At 36.6% G+C, this 19,421-nt stretch overlaps 1 protein-coding gene across 2 annotated transcripts in view; it reads right to left on the minus strand.

The window, feature by feature from the left end:
• LOC131689360 (U-scoloptoxin(19)-Sm1a) overlaps window positions 1–19,054 on the minus strand; it is an 89,789-nt gene extending 70,735 nt beyond the window's left edge. The window contains exons 1-2 of one of the 2 annotated variants that reach the window (XM_058974391.1): window positions 18,809–19,054; window positions 18,509–18,669 (exon numbers count right to left, since the gene is read on the minus strand). In XM_058974391.1, the coding sequence (XP_058830374.1) occupies window positions 18,509–18,617 (109 nt within the window). In that variant the 5' untranslated portion in view covers window positions 18,618–18,669; window positions 18,809–19,054. Of the gene's footprint in view, window positions 1–18,508; window positions 18,735–18,808 lie in introns of both variants that reach the window. The other variant, XM_058974389.1, reaches the window with a different exon arrangement.
• Window positions 19,055–19,421: the final 367 nt, after the last annotated feature.

Raw genomic sequence — 19,421 nt, forward strand, 5'->3', positions numbered from 1 at the left:
GTAAAAGCTTTACCACCAAGTAAAAAGATGGGTGGGTAATGTCAGAGACATAACCGGAGTGAAGTAGAATACACTTTAGACCGGTAAATTCTGCTCTGGAATAAGCAATTTCTATGCGACTTTGTCGACTTTAGCACATTCATAGTTTATTTGGAGTATTTTTGGAATTATCAAGTTGACAATTTGCAACATTCTTTGAAAATATTGTTGAACTTTTATGAATGAAGGCACGCAAACGAGCGTTTGACCTTCGTCCTACTACCAGCAAGCAGTTGGCAACAGCCCCCTGGCAACCCTATACCATCATATGGAGTTTGACAGCGACCGACATAATAGGGGTGTTATAGCTATAAAGCCCCAAACAAAGAATTATGTTCGGCACTATGCTCGATATTCAAGCATTCCACAGGACGTTTTGCATCTTGTGGGATGATTTAATAATTTAATTTAATTGACATTTTGTAACTAAATACAGCTTCTAATCATTCGGTTCAAAATCAATGTTTTGCCTTTAATGGCAGTGATGCTGGCTGTACAGAGACGTCGTTCTTGACAGGGGGCTGGTTGGCAACGAAGGCCGTGTAAAAGTGCCCAAGTCACGGTTGGCGTTAAGAAGCCTCATCGCTACCGAACAGAAACAGTCGCCCTGCGAAAAATTCACAGCTATCAGAAATCGAGCGGGCCTAAATTGTGACGCAAAATAAACCACAAACCAACAAGTTCTTTTCAGGACCAGCCAATTATAAAGTATTATTATTATAAATGAAATTTTCCATTGCCTTACAACCTCCCTCCCCCTTTCCACCCGGCTTGAATAACTATCAATCTTGATGATGCTGTGCGGCGGGGGCACTAGTTTTTATTATAGTGGAAAATTTAGGTTTGCGCGTTTTTCCCAAAAGTTTTTTAGCTGTGCGTTTTCAAGGAAGTTGTAGTTGAATTCAAAATAAAATAGTTTATTTCTATTGTCAGAGATGGACCTTCCAACGAAAACTAGTCTGGCTCGCTCTGAATCGAATTGTATGGACCAACCACTGCTTTCACAAAATCTGTTATTTTCAGTAATTGAACATTCTACACAACTAGTCACAACTATTTCCAATCAGCGCAAAAATCGAAGATTTTCATTCAGTACAATAGCAGATTTTCACTTTTAGAAAAAACAGGCAACATTCTGGCCGAAACGGAGCACCTATATCGAAACGTTAGAAAACGTTCGATTTTTGTAAATTGAATCATTACACTAACCTGTCTACAAATCACACAAATACCTTTTTTTATTTTGTGCCATTCTACTTGAAAGCGACGGTATTGTTCACAAGTGGCTCACTTACCATCCAACGCCCTTGGCAAGCCACTTTCTGATGCTTGTAATAACAAAATTTCAATTTCATTCTTTGTCGATAAATTGATGGCCCTGAAAAGGGCCTTTTGTTTGGGCAGTGTTCGGAATTTACTTGGAGCTGGTGTATATGGTAATAGTTTTGGTGTCATCGAAGACGGCGTGATTGGCCAACTCTTCTAGCAGCAGCAAACGGACGTTTGAATTTTGCGGGCGATGCTGCAAATGAACTGCTGCATGCTGATGCTGCAAACGAACTGATCGTGAACAACAGCATGCTGAGTTTTTATACCTGACTACAGCACAATGTAAGCTCGTCCTTTTTTGTGTTGTCCTCAATATGTGTTTTTCGTAGCTCCACCCCTTCGTTGGTCGACCACATATTTTTGATAAAGAACAAAATTGAAATTGTGTTTTCAATACGGAGGTTATCGAACACTCAGGGTAAAAAGAGTAATGTAATACGGCACCTTGGTAAAATGTTTGAGAATTGAAACCTTTTTTGAATGCGCCTAGTAAACACGAAACTGTAAACAAACAAACAAATGATAACTTTTTCTTTTGTGAAATACGTGAAATCGACGATATTGTTCACAAGTAGCTCACTTGCCATCGAACGCTCTTGGCAAGCTACTTTCGGATGCTTGTAATAACAAAATTTCAATTCGATTCTTTGTTGATAAATGGCTCGTACCAAACAAACCGCTCGTAAGTCCACCAGAGGAAAGCCTCCCCGCAAGCAGTAAGCAACGAAGGTCGTGTAAAAGTACCCCAGTCACGGTTGGCGTTAGGAAGCCTCATCACTACTGAACAGAAACTGTCGCCCTGCGAGAAATTCACAGCTATCAGCAATCGAGCAGGCCTAAATTGTGACCCAAAATAAACCACAAAGCAACAAGTTCTTTTCAGGACCAGCCAATTATATTCCAGTAAGATATAAATGAAATTTTCGTTTTCCATTGCCTTACAACCTCTTTCCTCCCGGCTTGAATTACTATCAATCTTGATGATGCTGTGCGGCGGGGCACAGGCAGTTTCCATTATAGTGGAAAATTTAGGTCTGCGCGTTTTTCCCAAAAGTTTTTTAGCTGTGCTGTTTTCAAGGAAGTTGTAGTTGAATTCAAAATAAAATAGTTTACTTCTATTGTCAGAGGTGGACCTTCCAACGAAAACTAGTCTGGCTCGCTTAGAATCGAATTGTATGGACCAACCACTGCTTTCACAAAATCCGTTATTTTCAGTAATTGTACATTCTACAGAATTAGTCACAACTATTTCCAATCAGCGCAAAAATCGAAGGTTTTCATTCAATACAACAGCAGATTTTCACGTTTGAAAAAACAGGCAGCATTCTGGCCGCAAATTTTGAAACGGAGCACCTATATCGAAACGTTAGAAAACGTTCGATTTGTGTAAATTGAATCATTACACTAAACTGTCTATAAATCACAAATAACTTTTGATTTTGTGCCATTCTCGTGAAAGCGACGGTATTGTTCACAAGTGGCTCACTTACCATCCAACGCTCTTGACAAGCTGATGCTTGTAATAACAAAACTTCAATTTCATTCTTTGTCGATAAATTGATGGCCTTGAAAAGGGCCTTTTGTTTGGGCAGTGTTCGAAATTTACTTGGTGCTGGTGTATATGGTAACAGTTTTGGTTTCATCGAAGACGGCGTGCTTGGCCAACTCTTCTGACAGCAGCAAACGGACGGCGGTTTGAATTTTGCGGGCGATGCTGCAAATGAACTGCTGTATGCTGATGCTGGAAACGAACTGAGCGTGAGCAACAGCATGCTGAGTTTTTATACCTGACTACAGCACAATGTAAGCTCGTCCTTTTTTGTGTTGTCCTCAATATGTGTTCTTCGTAGCTCCACACCTTTGTTGGCCGACCACATATTTTTGATAAAGAACAAAATTGAAATTGTGTTTCCACTACGGAGATTATCGAACACTCAGGGTAAAGAGAGTAATTTAATACGGCACCTTGGTAAAATGTTTGAGAATTGAAACCTTTTTTGAATGCGCCTAGTAAAAATGTTCTCCACTTCACTCCAGTTTGTTTCTGACCATATTTGCAATTTGCGTACTGAAATAAATCATAATTTAGGGTTTAACATAAATTGCTCTCCAGGGAGAAACAGTCCATGAAACAGAAAATGCAAACTTATTCTTTGAAATGATTTTGGTGGCCCTGAAAAGGGCCTTTTTTATAATGATACAAGTGAGTTCTACCTTTTCAACTTCCAAATCCATACAAAGTGCGTCCCTGCCGCTTCAGAGTATAGACGACATTCATTGCCGTTTTGCGCTTGGCGTGTTCAGTGTAGGTCACGGCATCTCGGATGACATTTTCTTGCACACCATCATCATTCGTAGATTAAATCGAAGATGCATTTTACACCACCACGACGGGCCAGACGCCGAATGGCGGATTTGGTGATTCCCTGGATTTTATCACGAAGAACCTTTGCGTCACTTGGTACGGGAACGCAAACATGATACCGCTCATTGTACCGTCCGGACGAGCATGTTGCTCGTGTGGTAAGCGAGCACCCACTGATACAAAACAAGCTCGCGTGACCTGTATATATAACATTCCCGTATGTAATGAAACGCTTACATGCTCCTTTTTGACGGCTCTGCGTGGGATATGCTGGCAAATTGCGCATTTTCCTCGCTGTTTTCTGAAAATCCTTGTTTTGGTTTATTTATAGTAGTCGCAGTAATTCCGAAATTTAATACGAAATACGTGCACAAATTTCCGATCAGATAATGCAAAAATATTGCGATTTCGTCCAGTAGAACGGAAGATATTCGCATTTCAAATCTGGGAAAATTTCTCAACTGAAATTTTTGAAACGGGACCCCATATTGAAACGTTAGAAGTATTCTACTTCAAAAAATACGCGCGCAGAGACTTTTTTCCGATCTCGCCGAACTGAGTCGAATCGGCTCTGCGGGCCTCGGTTAAAAAGTCGAAATTCTGACCAATTGCATAACCTTTATTATGAGAAAGGTAAAAAGGTTTTCAATCATTTTCTGTTTTTATTTTCACCGACATCATGAATGCTTCTCATATCCTTAACCCAAAGACTAGTAATTAATAATCTAAAATACAACAACATTTTATTTCTTTTGTTTGAGCATGTGCATTCACGAGGATCTATCTTTCGATAAAATTCGCTTAAGGTGATGCCCTAAAAATTAAAAGGAAGCTACATAAAAAGAATCGCATAACTTTGAAAATCCGCATAAAAAAGGTCGCATAAAAAACCGCATGGAAAAAACCGCATAAAAAGGACTTCAGTGTACACATCATACTACAAAGTAACAGTTAAAGAATAAAAATATGATAACACTCTTATATAATAATCATTATTCAAATGAAGCCAATAAAATGGAAATCCGTTCCGTCGCTGAAATTATCAGATAAATTTTGGGAAAAAAAATATTCTAGTAAAATAAGTAGGCACGCTAATTTGCAATTTTTTAATTAAAAACTTCTATTTATCCTTGCAAGAAAAAAACAATTCAAGATTAATCCATCTGTGATAAAGTTGGTCTTCTGCTTTTGCTAGCATTACGCCATATGGTTTTTGTTGCAGAACTCTCCAAATAATAAGTTCAATGTCCCCCTGCATAACTCTCCGTTAAACTTTCAACAACGGGTTTTCAAATTAACCTAGTTCATATGCAAAGCAGACACTACGTTTCAAATGTGCTCTCGGAAGCAGATGTCACCAATGCTTTCAACGTCGTGTTTAAATGTAAAACTTTTTGGCATCCCATATTCCATTTCGGGCACTGTGTGAACTTCTTCATACCCGTAGCCAACAGTCAATGTTCAACATTGCCGGAATTATGAATGATGAAATAATGCTAGTGCAATTGGGGAAATGGCTTTTCCTTGCAATTAGTTGATGACTTTCGCTTCAGATGCTCGCAAATCTGCACAATTGCTCAACGGATTCACACTTTCCGGAAAACTTTGGAAAAAAAAGTCAGAGCAAACTATGCGAGGGAGGAAACCATATTATGCCTTAGGAAATTTAAGCTTAACCTCGTTGACCACAAATGGTCAGCCAAGCGAAGCGGATTCAGATGAACGTTTGTGCATTTCTGCAAAAAATCCTCTCTACCAACCGCCAGGGTGATGAAATCGGATAAATATTTCACCGAGCTTCCGAAGCTTTGCTTCCAGTATTGCGGATCTTTCCTGAAATTCACATATAGAGTTGCAAATTATGCGACAGCATACTGTGCGCCGCTTTGATGTGTATTTAAGCTTAAACATCGATTACGACATTTATGTTTGGTTGATCCGCACTCGTGTTTTTCTTATAGAAAAGAACTTCGACGAAACGCTAGATTATATCGGGATTGACAATACATACCTAGTATGCGCGAAGCACATTCCTTCACGAGTGGCCGCGAAAAATTCAAAACCTGAAACTGTACTGACAGAAAAAGTGTTTGACCGTGATGAACATCAGCGCGCGGTCGTCACTTTGCTTATGTTATCCCGAGTAAAAAAGAGAGCATGTGTATGCTTTTCACGATAATCATGAAGCCTATTTATATCAACATTAATTTAAAGTGTGAAAGATTGCAAACACACATAACCATTTGAGAGAATAACCGTAATCGGTGCGTAATTCTAAAAGTGCACAACTTTCATAGTTCATGGTCCGTGGGTGCAGAGGTCAACTAATGAGCGTTTTTAGATGATTAACTTTCTGTGCTAGTGTATTTAGTTCGACCGAAGGGTTTTTCGTAATTTAAAATAAACACGATTATCTGACACACTGAAAAAAATAAATATTCGTAAATCTGCCACGTATAGATTTCGTCCAAAGTTTGTAAAATATTCGAATTATTTGCATGTAATAAAATTAAGTTTCTCGTGAATTCAACGTTCGTAATATAGACGAAATATGTTCACAAATATAATTTTTTTATTACGTTTATGTGATCAAATAATTCAACGATTCGTTATCAAGCCACGGTTTTCCTAACAAACCGTAAAAATTGAAAATAAAAGCAAAAAAATTTCATAAATTTATCACATCACGTGAATCATAGAATTATTTTTTGCGTAAATTTTTTTCCATTTCTTATAAAAGAAATATATATAATTTGCCAAAGCTTTCCAAATTTTTTCCGAGGCCGAGTGTTATATACCATTCAACTCAGCTTAACAATTTGGGACAATGTCTGTGTGTGTATGTAACGGACAAACTCTTATAGATGTTTCTCAGCAATGGCTGAACCGATCTTATCCAAACCAATTTAAAGTTAAAGGCCTATCACTCAAACAGAACGCTATTAATTTGTTTTTGATTCTGATGTTTAGTTTCCGAGATATTGATGTTTGAATGTATAAAAAGGTGATTTTTGCAGTGTTTTTTAATTAACTGTCGAAATTAACAACATTGACAAACACTTCTCATGTCTTCAGGTATCTTTTATGGATAGTTTATTGGAATCGGATTATTATCAAAACATTTATTATTTAATACGGACGACGGATTATTACCGCTTTCCATTATCTAGAAATTATACCAAAATCATGCAATTGACTATTAACGCCAAAACGGCAAAATTGAGGTCGATACATCTTTGGAGACTTTATTGGATATAATATGCCTTTCTTTTGTTATTGTGTTTTCATAGATTAACCCTCCCATAAGTGAGATATTTTAATTAATTTTTTTATGAGAGATTATATTTAGATGATGTTTTCAGCAATTTTATAGCGCTTACTTTTGTGCAAAATTTCGCTGAAAGCACACATTGACTATCTTATATGCTTTAAAAGATATAGCATGTTATTTATTGTTCAATATAGTAATAATACGTTTAAATATACCAGCCGAATTTAATTTAGATGAAACGGAAAAGGATGGTATCAAAACATATTTTGTACTTCATCTACCAGCACTAGAAATAACCACCGAACAATTTCAAGTTCATACTCTGTTGCGTTTCGGCTTCGCCTCATCAGAAACCGACACTAACTTATTGTCGGAATAGATTAGCGCCGGCTTGACGCAAATCTCTTAAAACTAAAACACACTTTGTGTTTCAATCGAACCACTGATCAAACGTGCTGTCCCGTTCGAGCAGAAGTTCTGTTTATGCCGATGAGACACAGTGAAGCCGAAACTTGTCTTGGCTTAGCAGGCCTATGCGCATATAGCATAATTTTAGGTTGTCTGAATGTATCTTGATCACTTATCAGTGTGCAAACTTCCATTTACCAGTACCTTCTGACAGCTAATTTTCAAACTTATGACCCTTTGATCGATCTGGAACATATCTCGGAAAACTTGAAGTGAAATAAAAGACTCCAAGTACATAAGTGGAAACAAATTCATTATAAACTCGTCCACAAGAAACTTCTTGGAATGCTGTCAACTTGAGGATTATTTTTGAGGAAATCGTTTTTCTATTGCATCGAGCTACATCAAATGTTTGGTAGTTTACTGAAGGTTTAACTTAACGGTTTCTTTCAAGATTTGGCGTACCTTCTCCCATTCGTTCATTTGCTTGGGTAGTTGAGGTTAAAAAGTATCCTAAATTAATAGTAGCACCCAAGGAGTGGGGGGGGGGGGGTTCACTCCCTCATTCGGCCGAAGAAAAAGAACTTTTTTGATATTTTATTTTGGGAAATGAAGATAGTACGCACCAATTTGGTATAATATATATTTAGAGCAATGTTTGAGGATGCAAAAAAATATTTACTACTGTTCTGGTCAATATTGTAAATCACCTCACCGCTGACATCGTAAATGGCGTAAATGATCCTGGCCTCAATTCTCATTTGAAATCATAATACCCTACATTTTTACTTGAAAGGATTGTATCGTCGATGGAAAGAAACAATTCAATTATTTTAAACATTTGCCACAGCAATCAGGGTCTAAAAAAATATTATTTTATATGGACAAAAAAATTGGGGGTCAAAAAGGTATAAACATATTTTTTGTATATTTCTACGGTTAATAGAGCAATTTTTCATGCACTTCAAAACAAATGCTATGCGAAGAAAGTTGGTTCACTAGTTTTTTCGTAATCCCCTACGCCAATTTAAAAAAACACAGTTTTGAGAAAACGCCGTTTAAAGTTTTGCGGTCAAGAGAATAAAAACTTCCTGCAATTACAATTGCGAGAATAGGTTTTGAAACTTGAGGGAGTGCCCCTTAAACAAGCTTGTTTTCGTGAATGAAAAATCTTAGCTATTTGAAAATGTTTGAAAGGCCAAAATAAAAATGTTTCTTTAAAAACTTCACAAAATGACGGAGTTGAGGATTATTTCATTACTCTAATACCTGATTGGTGGAAAAAGTGCAGCTCGTAATTTTGGTGGAAATCAACGAATAACAAAGATTTCCGATTTACTTAAGCAGAGGAACATGGGAGACTCGACCAAGCGCAAAATTTTATTATTTGCTATGACGTGTTGTATTAGGTTCTTAAAAAAAATTAAAAAAAAGTTATACTTGCTGGATCCCTTAAGGTAATTTTAAAAGTTTGGAATGAAAAATGCTTTCCTTATAGAAATAAATTAATAAAATTAAGTTAAATGATGTAATTTTTATCAAACTTTGTATGGACATATCTACTCGACTAATAATTACTTTAAAAGTACTTGTATAATATATTATTCCTTATGAAGTAGTGAAATAACTTTTCATTAACAGAAACATTGGAATAGTTATTACTAAAATGTGCACGACATTTAACGTAAGAGCTAATGTTGGGGAGACTTGGCCAAGATTTTATGGGGAGACTTGACCAAGTGGCAATAAGCTGAAGAGAGACAGAAAATTTCCGATATTTTTTACGCTGCGGTACCTACTGTTAACGTTGATCACATCACACAAAAATCCCACCTAGAACCTTAGTCTTTTAGTTCTAGTAATCAAAGTTAGCAGTAATATGGCTAATTTAGTAACGTGTGAACATGCAATGTAAGCAGTATGCATTTCAAAATCAATGATAATCCCTTAAAGGAAAAACCTGTTTTAATCCACCTAGCGGTGCAATTGTGCCTTTCTCAATCATGAACACGAGAATGTTTGTGTTGTTTATATTAATTAAAAGTTTCCAAATGTATATATTACATTTTTATTATACGAGACATTTTAGCGAAATTTTTACCTTTTTTGCTTTCATCGGAGTATCGGTTTGAATCACAATTTGCTATGTGATCGCACGCCACAACCCGTAACTCCGGAACCGGAAATCGGTTCGGGATAAAATTTAATAGCCATTTACGGGGACGCAACATCTTTCATTTGAGACTAAGTTTGGTTGATTCGCTCTAGCCATCTCCGAGAAAGCGATGTGACTGTTATTCTGAATTTGGATACTTCCGCCGGGGCTTCCGGAACCGATGATGGTGGTCAATGTGACCAAAAAGACTTTGAATGGCTGTTAATGCCCTAGTACTACAAATTGAAGCAGTTGTGGTCACATTTTGGAAAAATTGTTACCATTATACATTCATTGCAGAATTTATTAAAATCGACATTTTCTGCGTGATCGTACTCATCAACCTGTAATTCCGGAACCGGAAGTCGGATCCATTAGAAATTCAATAGCAGTCTATGGGAACATTGCACCTTTCATTTGGGACTAAGTTTGTGAAAATCGGTTCAGCCATCTCTGAGAAAAGTGAGTGAGACTGTGTTTGCGTACACACACACAGACGCACATACACACACATACATACATACATAGAGACATTTGCCGAACTCGACGAACTGAATCGAATGGTATATGTCACTCGGCCCTCCGGGCCTCCGTTAAACAGTCGGTTTTCAGAGCAATTGCAATACCTTTCTATTGAGAAAGGCAAAACATTGAAAACATCGAAATTTAAGAAACGCAACCCTTTTTGCCTTTCTCATATAAAGAAAGGCTATGCAATCACTGTAAAAATCGACTTTTTGACCGAGGCCCGGAGGGCCGAGTGTCATACACCATTCGATTCAGTTCGTCGAGATCGGCAAATGTCTGTGTGTGTATGTGTGTGTCATTTAAACTCACACAATTTTCTCAGAGATGGCTGAACCGATTTCCGCAAACTTAGTTTCATCTGAAAGGTATAACGCTCCCATAAGCTGCTATTGAATTTTTAATTGATTCGACTTCCGGTTCCGGAGTTACGGGTTGAAGAGTGCGGTCACACAGCAAATTCCAATATAAACTGGTACCACCATGATGTTAAAATGATGTACAACATATTAAAATTGATGTAATATTACTCTAGTTTGCGGGTCTGGATCACTAATGATCAATTAAAGCAGCTTTGACCACATTGGCCACCTATGACGGTTCATGACTCCCCCAGGGAACCCGCCAAGTTCCTAAGCTAATATCACACCCATTCCCCAACGAATTCTCTACCGATTTTTACAAACTTGATTTCAAATGAAAGATACAATAATACCGTTGACTACTGCTAAATTTCATTCGGTTCTGACTCTTGCTTCCGGAGTTACAGGGGTGTTAGTAAGGATACACTGGAATTTCCCATATAAATCGGTACAATCGTAATACCTCAGAGGCTAAACAGAGGCTTGAAATGGTCACCAATTTACTTCTAATCGCAGATCTAGATCACTGATTGCCAATCAAACATTCTTTGAATATATTGTCCACTATCGACGATTCCGGAAATCCGGAATTCCGGGCATATTCCACAATTAAAGTCACATCGGTTCTTCGGTGATGACTGAACCAATTTTATCAAACCAAGTCTCAAATGGAAGGCAAAATATGCAGTTGAGTATTGCGTCGCCCCCCTCCCCGCCTTGCCTTACACCTCCCTCCATCATCACCCCCCTCCCCTTGGACCACCCTCACGCTCGCATTTCCTTCATCCACCCCGTATACCAAAATAAGATGAAGGATTTCTAAAGCATCCTCCACTCCCACTCTACTAACCCCCAATTCCCTCCACTTTCAAACCCATTTCACCAACATTTCAAAATATAATCACATGAAGATAACATTGAACTCATGCTGATTAAGCTAATTAAATATTATTCTTTTACCTTTCTCATATAGAAAGGTTATGCAATTGCTCCAAAAACCGACTTTCTAACCGAGGCCCGGAGGGCCGTGTCTCATATAACATATATAAACTTGATTTTAAATGAAAGGTCCATCAGCTGCTGTTGAATTTTGTGTGGATCCGAGTTCTGGTTCCTGAATTACAGGGTGATACGTACGATCAAGCAGCAAATCCCGATTCTAACGAATTCTGCGATGAATGTAAAAAGGTGCATTTTTTTCCAAAATGTAAACACAGCTGTTGAATTTGTAGATCTAGGTCACCAACAGTCATTCAAAGTCTCTTTGGCCACACTGGTCACCATCGACGGATCCGGAAGCATCCAAATTCAGAATAACGGTTATATTGGTTTTTCGAAAATAGCTAGACCGATTTGATCAACTTAGTCTCAAATGAAAGGTGTTGCGTCGTCGGAAACTAATATTAAATTCCATCTCCATCCGACTTCCGGCTCCGGAGTTACGGGTTGTGGAGTGCGATCACATAGAAAACTCCGATTCAAACCGATACCGCGATGAATGCAAAAAGGTGCTCTTATATATACTTACCAAGTGTAATAAGAATGAAAGACATTTCCATAATGTTATATTGTACGAACCAGCTATTAAATCATAGTTTGGAGAAATGAGAAAGGCACAATTGCACCTCTAGGTGGATTAAAACAGGTTTTTTATTTTTTCCTGCTACCTAAGGATCTCGACAATATGGAGATAAAAAGGAATACAGTATGTTTTATATCATTTTCTTTGTCCTGATTTTTTAATATTCTGTTGGTCAAGTCTCCCCAGGCCTTGGTCAAATCTCCCCGCAGTGGATAAACTTGACCCAAAAAAAATACGTTCACAGAAAAACTTTTACAACTTTTGCAAAAGAAAATTCAAAATTCTGCAAAAAATCATGAACACACACAATACCTTTGCAGATTTATGCAAGCTTAACTAAAAACCTGGTCAAGTCTCCCCATGTTCCCCTATACCTTCTATTTGATTTTTCATAACGTTTTTCTAGAAATTAAGTATTTTCGACATGAATTTTTGATTTTAACGTGCCACAGAAGTAATAAAAAATGGTTTTCTGGTAATATTGTTTGTAGAATCCTAATGAAGCTATATATACGCAGATTGTTGTTATATTTTTTCCAATTCATCCATCACCCTCTTCTGCCATACGGAGCGGTGGGTGGTGAGCCTAGTTTACACTTGCATAATGATGGAGCTATTCAAACAGGGTTGCTATGATTAATAATAAAATCCACTTGTTTTGAAGTCATGCTACTTCTTTAGTTAATAACTTTTCTCAGCGAATTTTCACAAACTTACAATGTTCCACGAATGTGTTCAGTAGAAGAATTCCTTTAGAAATATATAGTGTTCTCATGAATTGATTGATGAGGTGATTTTTTTAAGAATTTATTTTCAATTTTAACCGATTTTCCATGCTAATTTCCATATAAACTTTGAAATTTTTGGAGGGTCCGTAGACACAACGGATCGATACCAAAATTTGCACAATTACTAAGGGCCATAAAAGGAATCAGTAGAGCCTGGTGGAGCTAAAAGTCAAAAATTGAACCAGTCTAGTGTATACCTCTGCATCTCCACGTTTGCCACTAAAAGGACTTTTTATTAGAAGGATGGGTTAAAGAGTCACACAAATCTGGATTCACCTTGATAAGTGATACAACCTATGCATCTCTCAGAAGTGTTGTTGTGTTTATTGCTCTGGGCTGCTGACTGCCGAGAATTTATGATAGAGCTATTGTTTGTTGAATTAATTTGGAAATGATCGGTGTGTAAAAAAAAGCAACTTCAGCTCCGAACTGCCGACAGTCGGGAGTGTTGCCCATTTTTAATTGAATCTAACGGTATGTTCACGATTTCATTGTTCCTTGTTTCTTTATTCCGGCGAATCACGATATTCTAAAAACAATACAATACCATGAAAAGCGATTACCTTTAGTGTTTCGAGACATTGGTCGATATAGATATGGCAATACCATGTAATTGAAGATTTCATAATAAAAGTATTATTTATCGTGTATAAACTTTGATATTTATATAGCAAATAAAATGACAATTATATATTGGTTTCTTTCTCCGCGAACAATTGAATATGGTACCGATTTTTATGTTATCATTATTCGCACGCGTTGTTAAGCTAACTGAAGCGCATTTTAAACAGTATAAAACAGGCACTACCGAAATACCTGAAACGACTAGCTTTGTATATCGAATATCCAACCGATGACACTAATTTTCACATTAATTACTAGAACAAGATTGGAGACAATAAGAACGAAAAGAAAGTAACCTGTCACCTTTTACGTGAATAATCAAGCTAGAATATTTTTATACTCATAAAGAAATATAGTTAACATGACAAGTTGAAATTATTCGCTACAATGAGAACAATTAATTAAGTTAATTTCATTAAATTAATTATTAAGACTAAAAGTAAGTCAATGAATATGACAATAAAACATATGGTCGGTGTCAAGTCAGACCGGACCAAGTGACATTGTATTGATTTCGAGAAAAACGAGTTTAAATCTTGAATCGCAGCATCCTTTACATTATAATTTGAAATTATTTTTTTCTAAAATTCTTGCTTATTGTAACATATTTCAAATCAGCTAAAAGCCGAATATAGCTGAAGAAATTTTTTATCCAGTGCTATGCACGGTGTTCCTAAAACCTTTATTAACAAAAAAATGACCATAAATTTGTCATACGGCATTCGAAAGATACAGTATCCAAGCATCTTCTCAGTGAATTTCAAAATGATCCATCAAGAGATTCGAGAGAAATTGCGATTTAAGTTTTATGACACGTTTCATAATGCTACCAGCAAACACCCACGGGTTTGGTCCTATCTCTATAAACAAAAAAATATTTTTCTATTTATTTAGTACATGGCATTCGAAAGATATAATAATCAAGTATATTCCCTGCAAGTTTGAAAATATTTCATTGACGGAATCGAAATTTATAACGGTTTGGGTGTAGTATGCGGTCATAGATGGGTTTTCTACCAGATTTCAAGCGTTAATCCATGTTTGTTCATTGACTATTTAGATCGTTTATACGTGTCGCGGTTTTTAAAGGACCTTACCATTTATTTACATAAACATAATGTACAAAAGGTGTTAATTATATGGTGCACTGAAAAAGTGTGTCTACCAAGCGTTAAATATAATGTGTAAATTAAAAAAAATGGATAAAAGTTGGAAAGTTTACTTCAAAAGGCCATATCACAATGGTTTGTTGACCGATTCTAATTATTTTTTCATTATTGAACAGGTAGACGTTTCATCGTTAATTTTTTTATAGTATACCTGGATTGTTCTCTACGGATGGACTGAGTACTAAGGAGTACTTCCTTGTATCAAGTTTTAAAAATATTCCAACCTGCGAATTAAGCGAAAAACTAATATATCTCAATATAAATAAGAATGACGATTGGCAATCCAGCTACATAACCGACAAGTGAATTTAGTTCAATTAAAACGTACATTGCGAAGTAACGTTCGAAATTAGCATGGAAAAAAAACTTTTGCGTTTCTGGTCGGGTCCATCTCAGTTCTAGATTGGAAAACTCGTTCAACACGGAAAAAATAGTTCCTAAAATGAATTTTGAAAGAATCACTAAAACAGAACCATGAACAATGTGTTTTATAATTATGTTCCATTTTCATTGAGTAAAGCCTATATAACGCTTTTATTTGTGAAAGATTTTTTTTTTGTTTTGTGAACTTCAATCACGGTTTCCGCCATACCATTACCAAATCGATTTTCTGTATGTGAACTTCATGAACATTATTCATAAAACTAAAGGTAGAATCGTCACTTTATTAATAGCTTTTGGGACACTAGTCATAGTCCGATTGTGCGACGTGAACTGATTTATGATTTGTTACATCTTGAATATGGTTGTAAAATAGCTCACAAAATAAAAACATATTTACTCGTGAACTATTTCCCGAAACCCGGAATATTATTCATGAATATTTTAAATCATCGTGAACTAGTTCATGTTTCCGAATATAATAGTTACGATTCATTATTCATGCTCGTGAAATAGTTCACAAAATCACAAAATGTTATTCATGTATACGTGAACTGCTTCCTGATTTCTAGCAAATTATTCACAACGCACCATTTACGCTCATGAAATAGTTTTTAAAACTATGAAAACAATTTCATGTATTCATGAGATAGTTAATGATTCCTAGTAGTGAAATAGTTCACACAATGTTATTCACGTATACATGAACTGATTTATGATTCCTAGCGACTGATCATGCTCGTGAAATAGTTCACAAAATCATGAAATATTATTTATAAAAACGTGAACTGATTCATGATTCCTAATATAATAGTTACACCTGACCATGTGTGCCCGTGAAATAGTTCACAAAATCATAAAATATAATTCATGGATTCATGACTCGCAATACACGTTTGGGTTTTTGTCATGAAAGTGCAAAATTGGGTAGTTCACAAAACAAAATTCTGCGAATTAGTTACGCTTTTATTAACTAAATCATATTATCACGTTACTCCGAGTAGAAAATCCGATAGTAATTAAACATGAACATAAGTCACAGGGCGGGCATAGCGTAGTTGCTAAATCGATTGCGTTGTACGCAGCTCACCTGGGTTCGAATCCCGACCCCGCACATAAGGTTAGAGATTTTTCTTAAGAGATTTTTCGAACCCGACGAGGCAATGACCTTAAGGTTAAAACCTCAATAATCGAAAAAAATAAAATAAAAAAGCATAAGTCATATTACCCCACGTGTAAAATTCGAAAGTGAGCTCGAAAATAAAATATGAGCACATATAGCACATAAATTACAAAAAACTTGACTGAGATCCTGAAATTATAAACGCTACTCGTGACCAAAATATTAAAAATCGTGACAATGATTCTGAAATCATGAGCATAAATCACTCAACTGATGACTAAAATACCATGATAACGTGAATAGAGATTACGGAAATCTTGACTGAGATCCTAAAATCATTAACAAATGGCCAGAAAAATCCAACATGAAGCTCGTGAATAAAATATCAAGAAAACGTGGATTTAAATTACGATTTCCCTGGCTAAAGCCCTGAAATCATGAACATAAACATGATGAGAAATTACGATAGTCGTGACTAAGCTAATGAACATCGTTTTAGTTTTTAAAATCATGAACATCGTTTTAGTTGATATACTACAAAACAGTGTATCCCCAAAATATGAACAAGAAAAGTAACAAAAATTAAAAATGTCCAGGAAACTACCACAGTGACCTAACCAAAAATTCCAATGTAGCGCCATGTACATTTTTACGCGAACTATTTTTTTGAAATCTGTATTTTTATGAATACGAGGTTTATTATCTATAATTTCAGGAACTTGATCAAGATTTTTGTAAATCGTTCAGTTCACGAAATCATGGGTTTTTGTTCATGAATTTATGAACGGATTTTTTCCGTGCAGTAACTGTTTTTTGCAATGCAGGATCGGTTCTATCCGCCCAAATCAGGTCGCATTTTATTTTCCCGTCAACTGCGAATCCCACAAACGTACATCAGCAGCCATGAAGGAATACCGGTTACTACTTCAACTCCCGGTCAACACTAACCAGGATAGAGAACCACAAATTTGCCGGGGTAAAAAAATAACATCTATTTTCTCTTTGCCAGTGGGAATTGGTCTGGTGAAGATTTTTGTTGCCAGACCAAAAGCAACCTACTGTCGAGAGAGCGCCGGGCTTCGAATTAGGGCCGTTGATTTTCCTTGTCGCCTGCAAATTACACCGCCGTGAGCAATTAATGCAATTAATTTCCATTCTCCATCTTTGAACATACCGGGTGAAAACCGAGACCACTATCCAAGCAGAGACTCCAAGACTCGAATGCTTTTGCATTTTCCCGAGGCCACATGCAATGCAGTGATGGAAAATACTCGAGTGGGATTTGGGAAATGGTTCACTTACTGATTCGCAAGCTTCGGTGATGACGACAACTAGGTACACCAATTGCCACATCGACGTTCTTCCTTGTGGACAGCAGTTTTTGTGCTGTCTTGCTCCAAACTTTTCAACTACGACTAATTGCACACAAAAATTGCGAGCTACATCGTCGACATAGATACGCAAACAACCAAACAAAATATAGAGCAGAATAATCCGAGGTAGCACAAGAGCGGCGAAACGGTAGTCCAGGAGACTTTGATTGAAATTTAGTTGGATTACTTTCAACGATTCGGGCTATTATTTTGGCAATGGAGGTAAAATTAGAAGAAAAAATCGCTCAGCGGTGTGGTTAGCTGGATTAGTGCAGCTAATACAAAGTAATATTTTTATAGTTTATGAACACGAATCGGTCGCTAATTCCAAACTCCCTCAATTTTAGATGAATTCATGTGATGGAGCATAGTATTATGAAGAAGCTAGTCTCGAAAACTTTTAATGTGTGTAATTATAATTTGATTCAAATAAACTTCAGAGAATAGTAGAATAATAGATGTTTCATACAAAACTATCCATAATAAATTATAAAAAATGTGGTTGTCATAGTACAATAATATTAAATGTTGAAAATGGTCGAAACTACATTTACTTGGTTTGTAAACGAAATTAGTTACACCTATTATTGTACATTCAATTTAATAATAAGACACATGTACATTTATAAGAGCCAATAAATATGAATTTGATTTATTTAACCTCGAAAAACGTGTTGAATCCCTTAACCTGCTTCACACGACGCTGCAAAAATTAAATGTAAACGTAACCGGTATGAGATTGACATCCGACTAGTTTGTAATGTTGCAGATGATGATCTTCTCGATCATCGCGGAAAAAATCTTACTTCCGCATTTTGTATGTTTTGTTTAAAAATTATGTTTGTTTTAAAATTATTTATCAGTACTTGTAACATTCAGAACGAAAAATCACTAAACTTCAAAGGTACCTTACTACCAGCTCGACTACAATAAGTATATGAAACTAATACATTAACAAATTAAATAATACGATCTCACCGCAAACCGGTAATTGTTTTAAAGTTGGATACTCACTCCGTACTACCTCGCCATTTTCGTAGACCGTGGGTGGAGGAATCTCGGCTCCGCGGCAAGCGTAAACATACGCCACTACCAGCAGCAGGGTCAATGGGTAATAATTCATATTTCAGCCTCCTTACTGCAGCGATGCGGTTAACCAAACTGTATGTTTGTTGCTAGTACCACAATGTTTGAATAGAATTAGTTTATGCGTAAACTGGACGAATACACAGATATCCTACTACAAGTTTAAGTTGTTATTACAGGCACTTAAAGCAGAATCACTGATTACACTTTTCAAATTTATTCACTTACGGCACAGTTTGACGGTGATTATTCGCACCGACACAAAACAACCTTTAGTAAAAACTGACAACGATTAGCCGAACATGGACAAAAACAAACCAGGATCTAGGATCAAATATTGTTACAATAACTCTTCTCTTGGTAGCGGCAATTCAAACCCGAATCGTTACTTTTCCGAATGTCACACTTCGACACTATTTAATTGGGTGCTAGCTCTGGATGCTCTGAGCTGACGACTGACGAACGGTTATGAGTAATCAATAGCTTTTATAGAGGCACTTTAGACTAGGGGAGTTCACACAGTAATTTTGCCTGGTGCCGTGCCACGCCATCACGTCTTTAGTAGTTGGTAGCTTTATTCACCTACCGACAACCACATCGTACGCGATGGTCCCGCTGCTATCAATTTTGCGCGCTGCACCGCTAATGAAAACAAAAACAGTGAAAACTTTTGCACCGCAAAGCTAATTGCCGGTAAGCGTTTGAGATTAGGTGATCGTATTTTGTAAATCATGTTCATAGTAGTTACAATATTTTGAATTATTTTTCGATATTTTGTTGATTAGAATGTTTCACCGTAGACTTACATCGTTCTTAGAAGGTCTGACTTGGATGTTTTCAC

The sequence above is a fragment of the Topomyia yanbarensis genome, chromosome 3 (assembly GCF_030247195.1).
Source record: "Topomyia yanbarensis strain Yona2022 chromosome 3, ASM3024719v1, whole genome shotgun sequence".
NCBI lineage: Eukaryota > Metazoa > Arthropoda > Insecta > Diptera > Culicidae > Topomyia > Topomyia yanbarensis.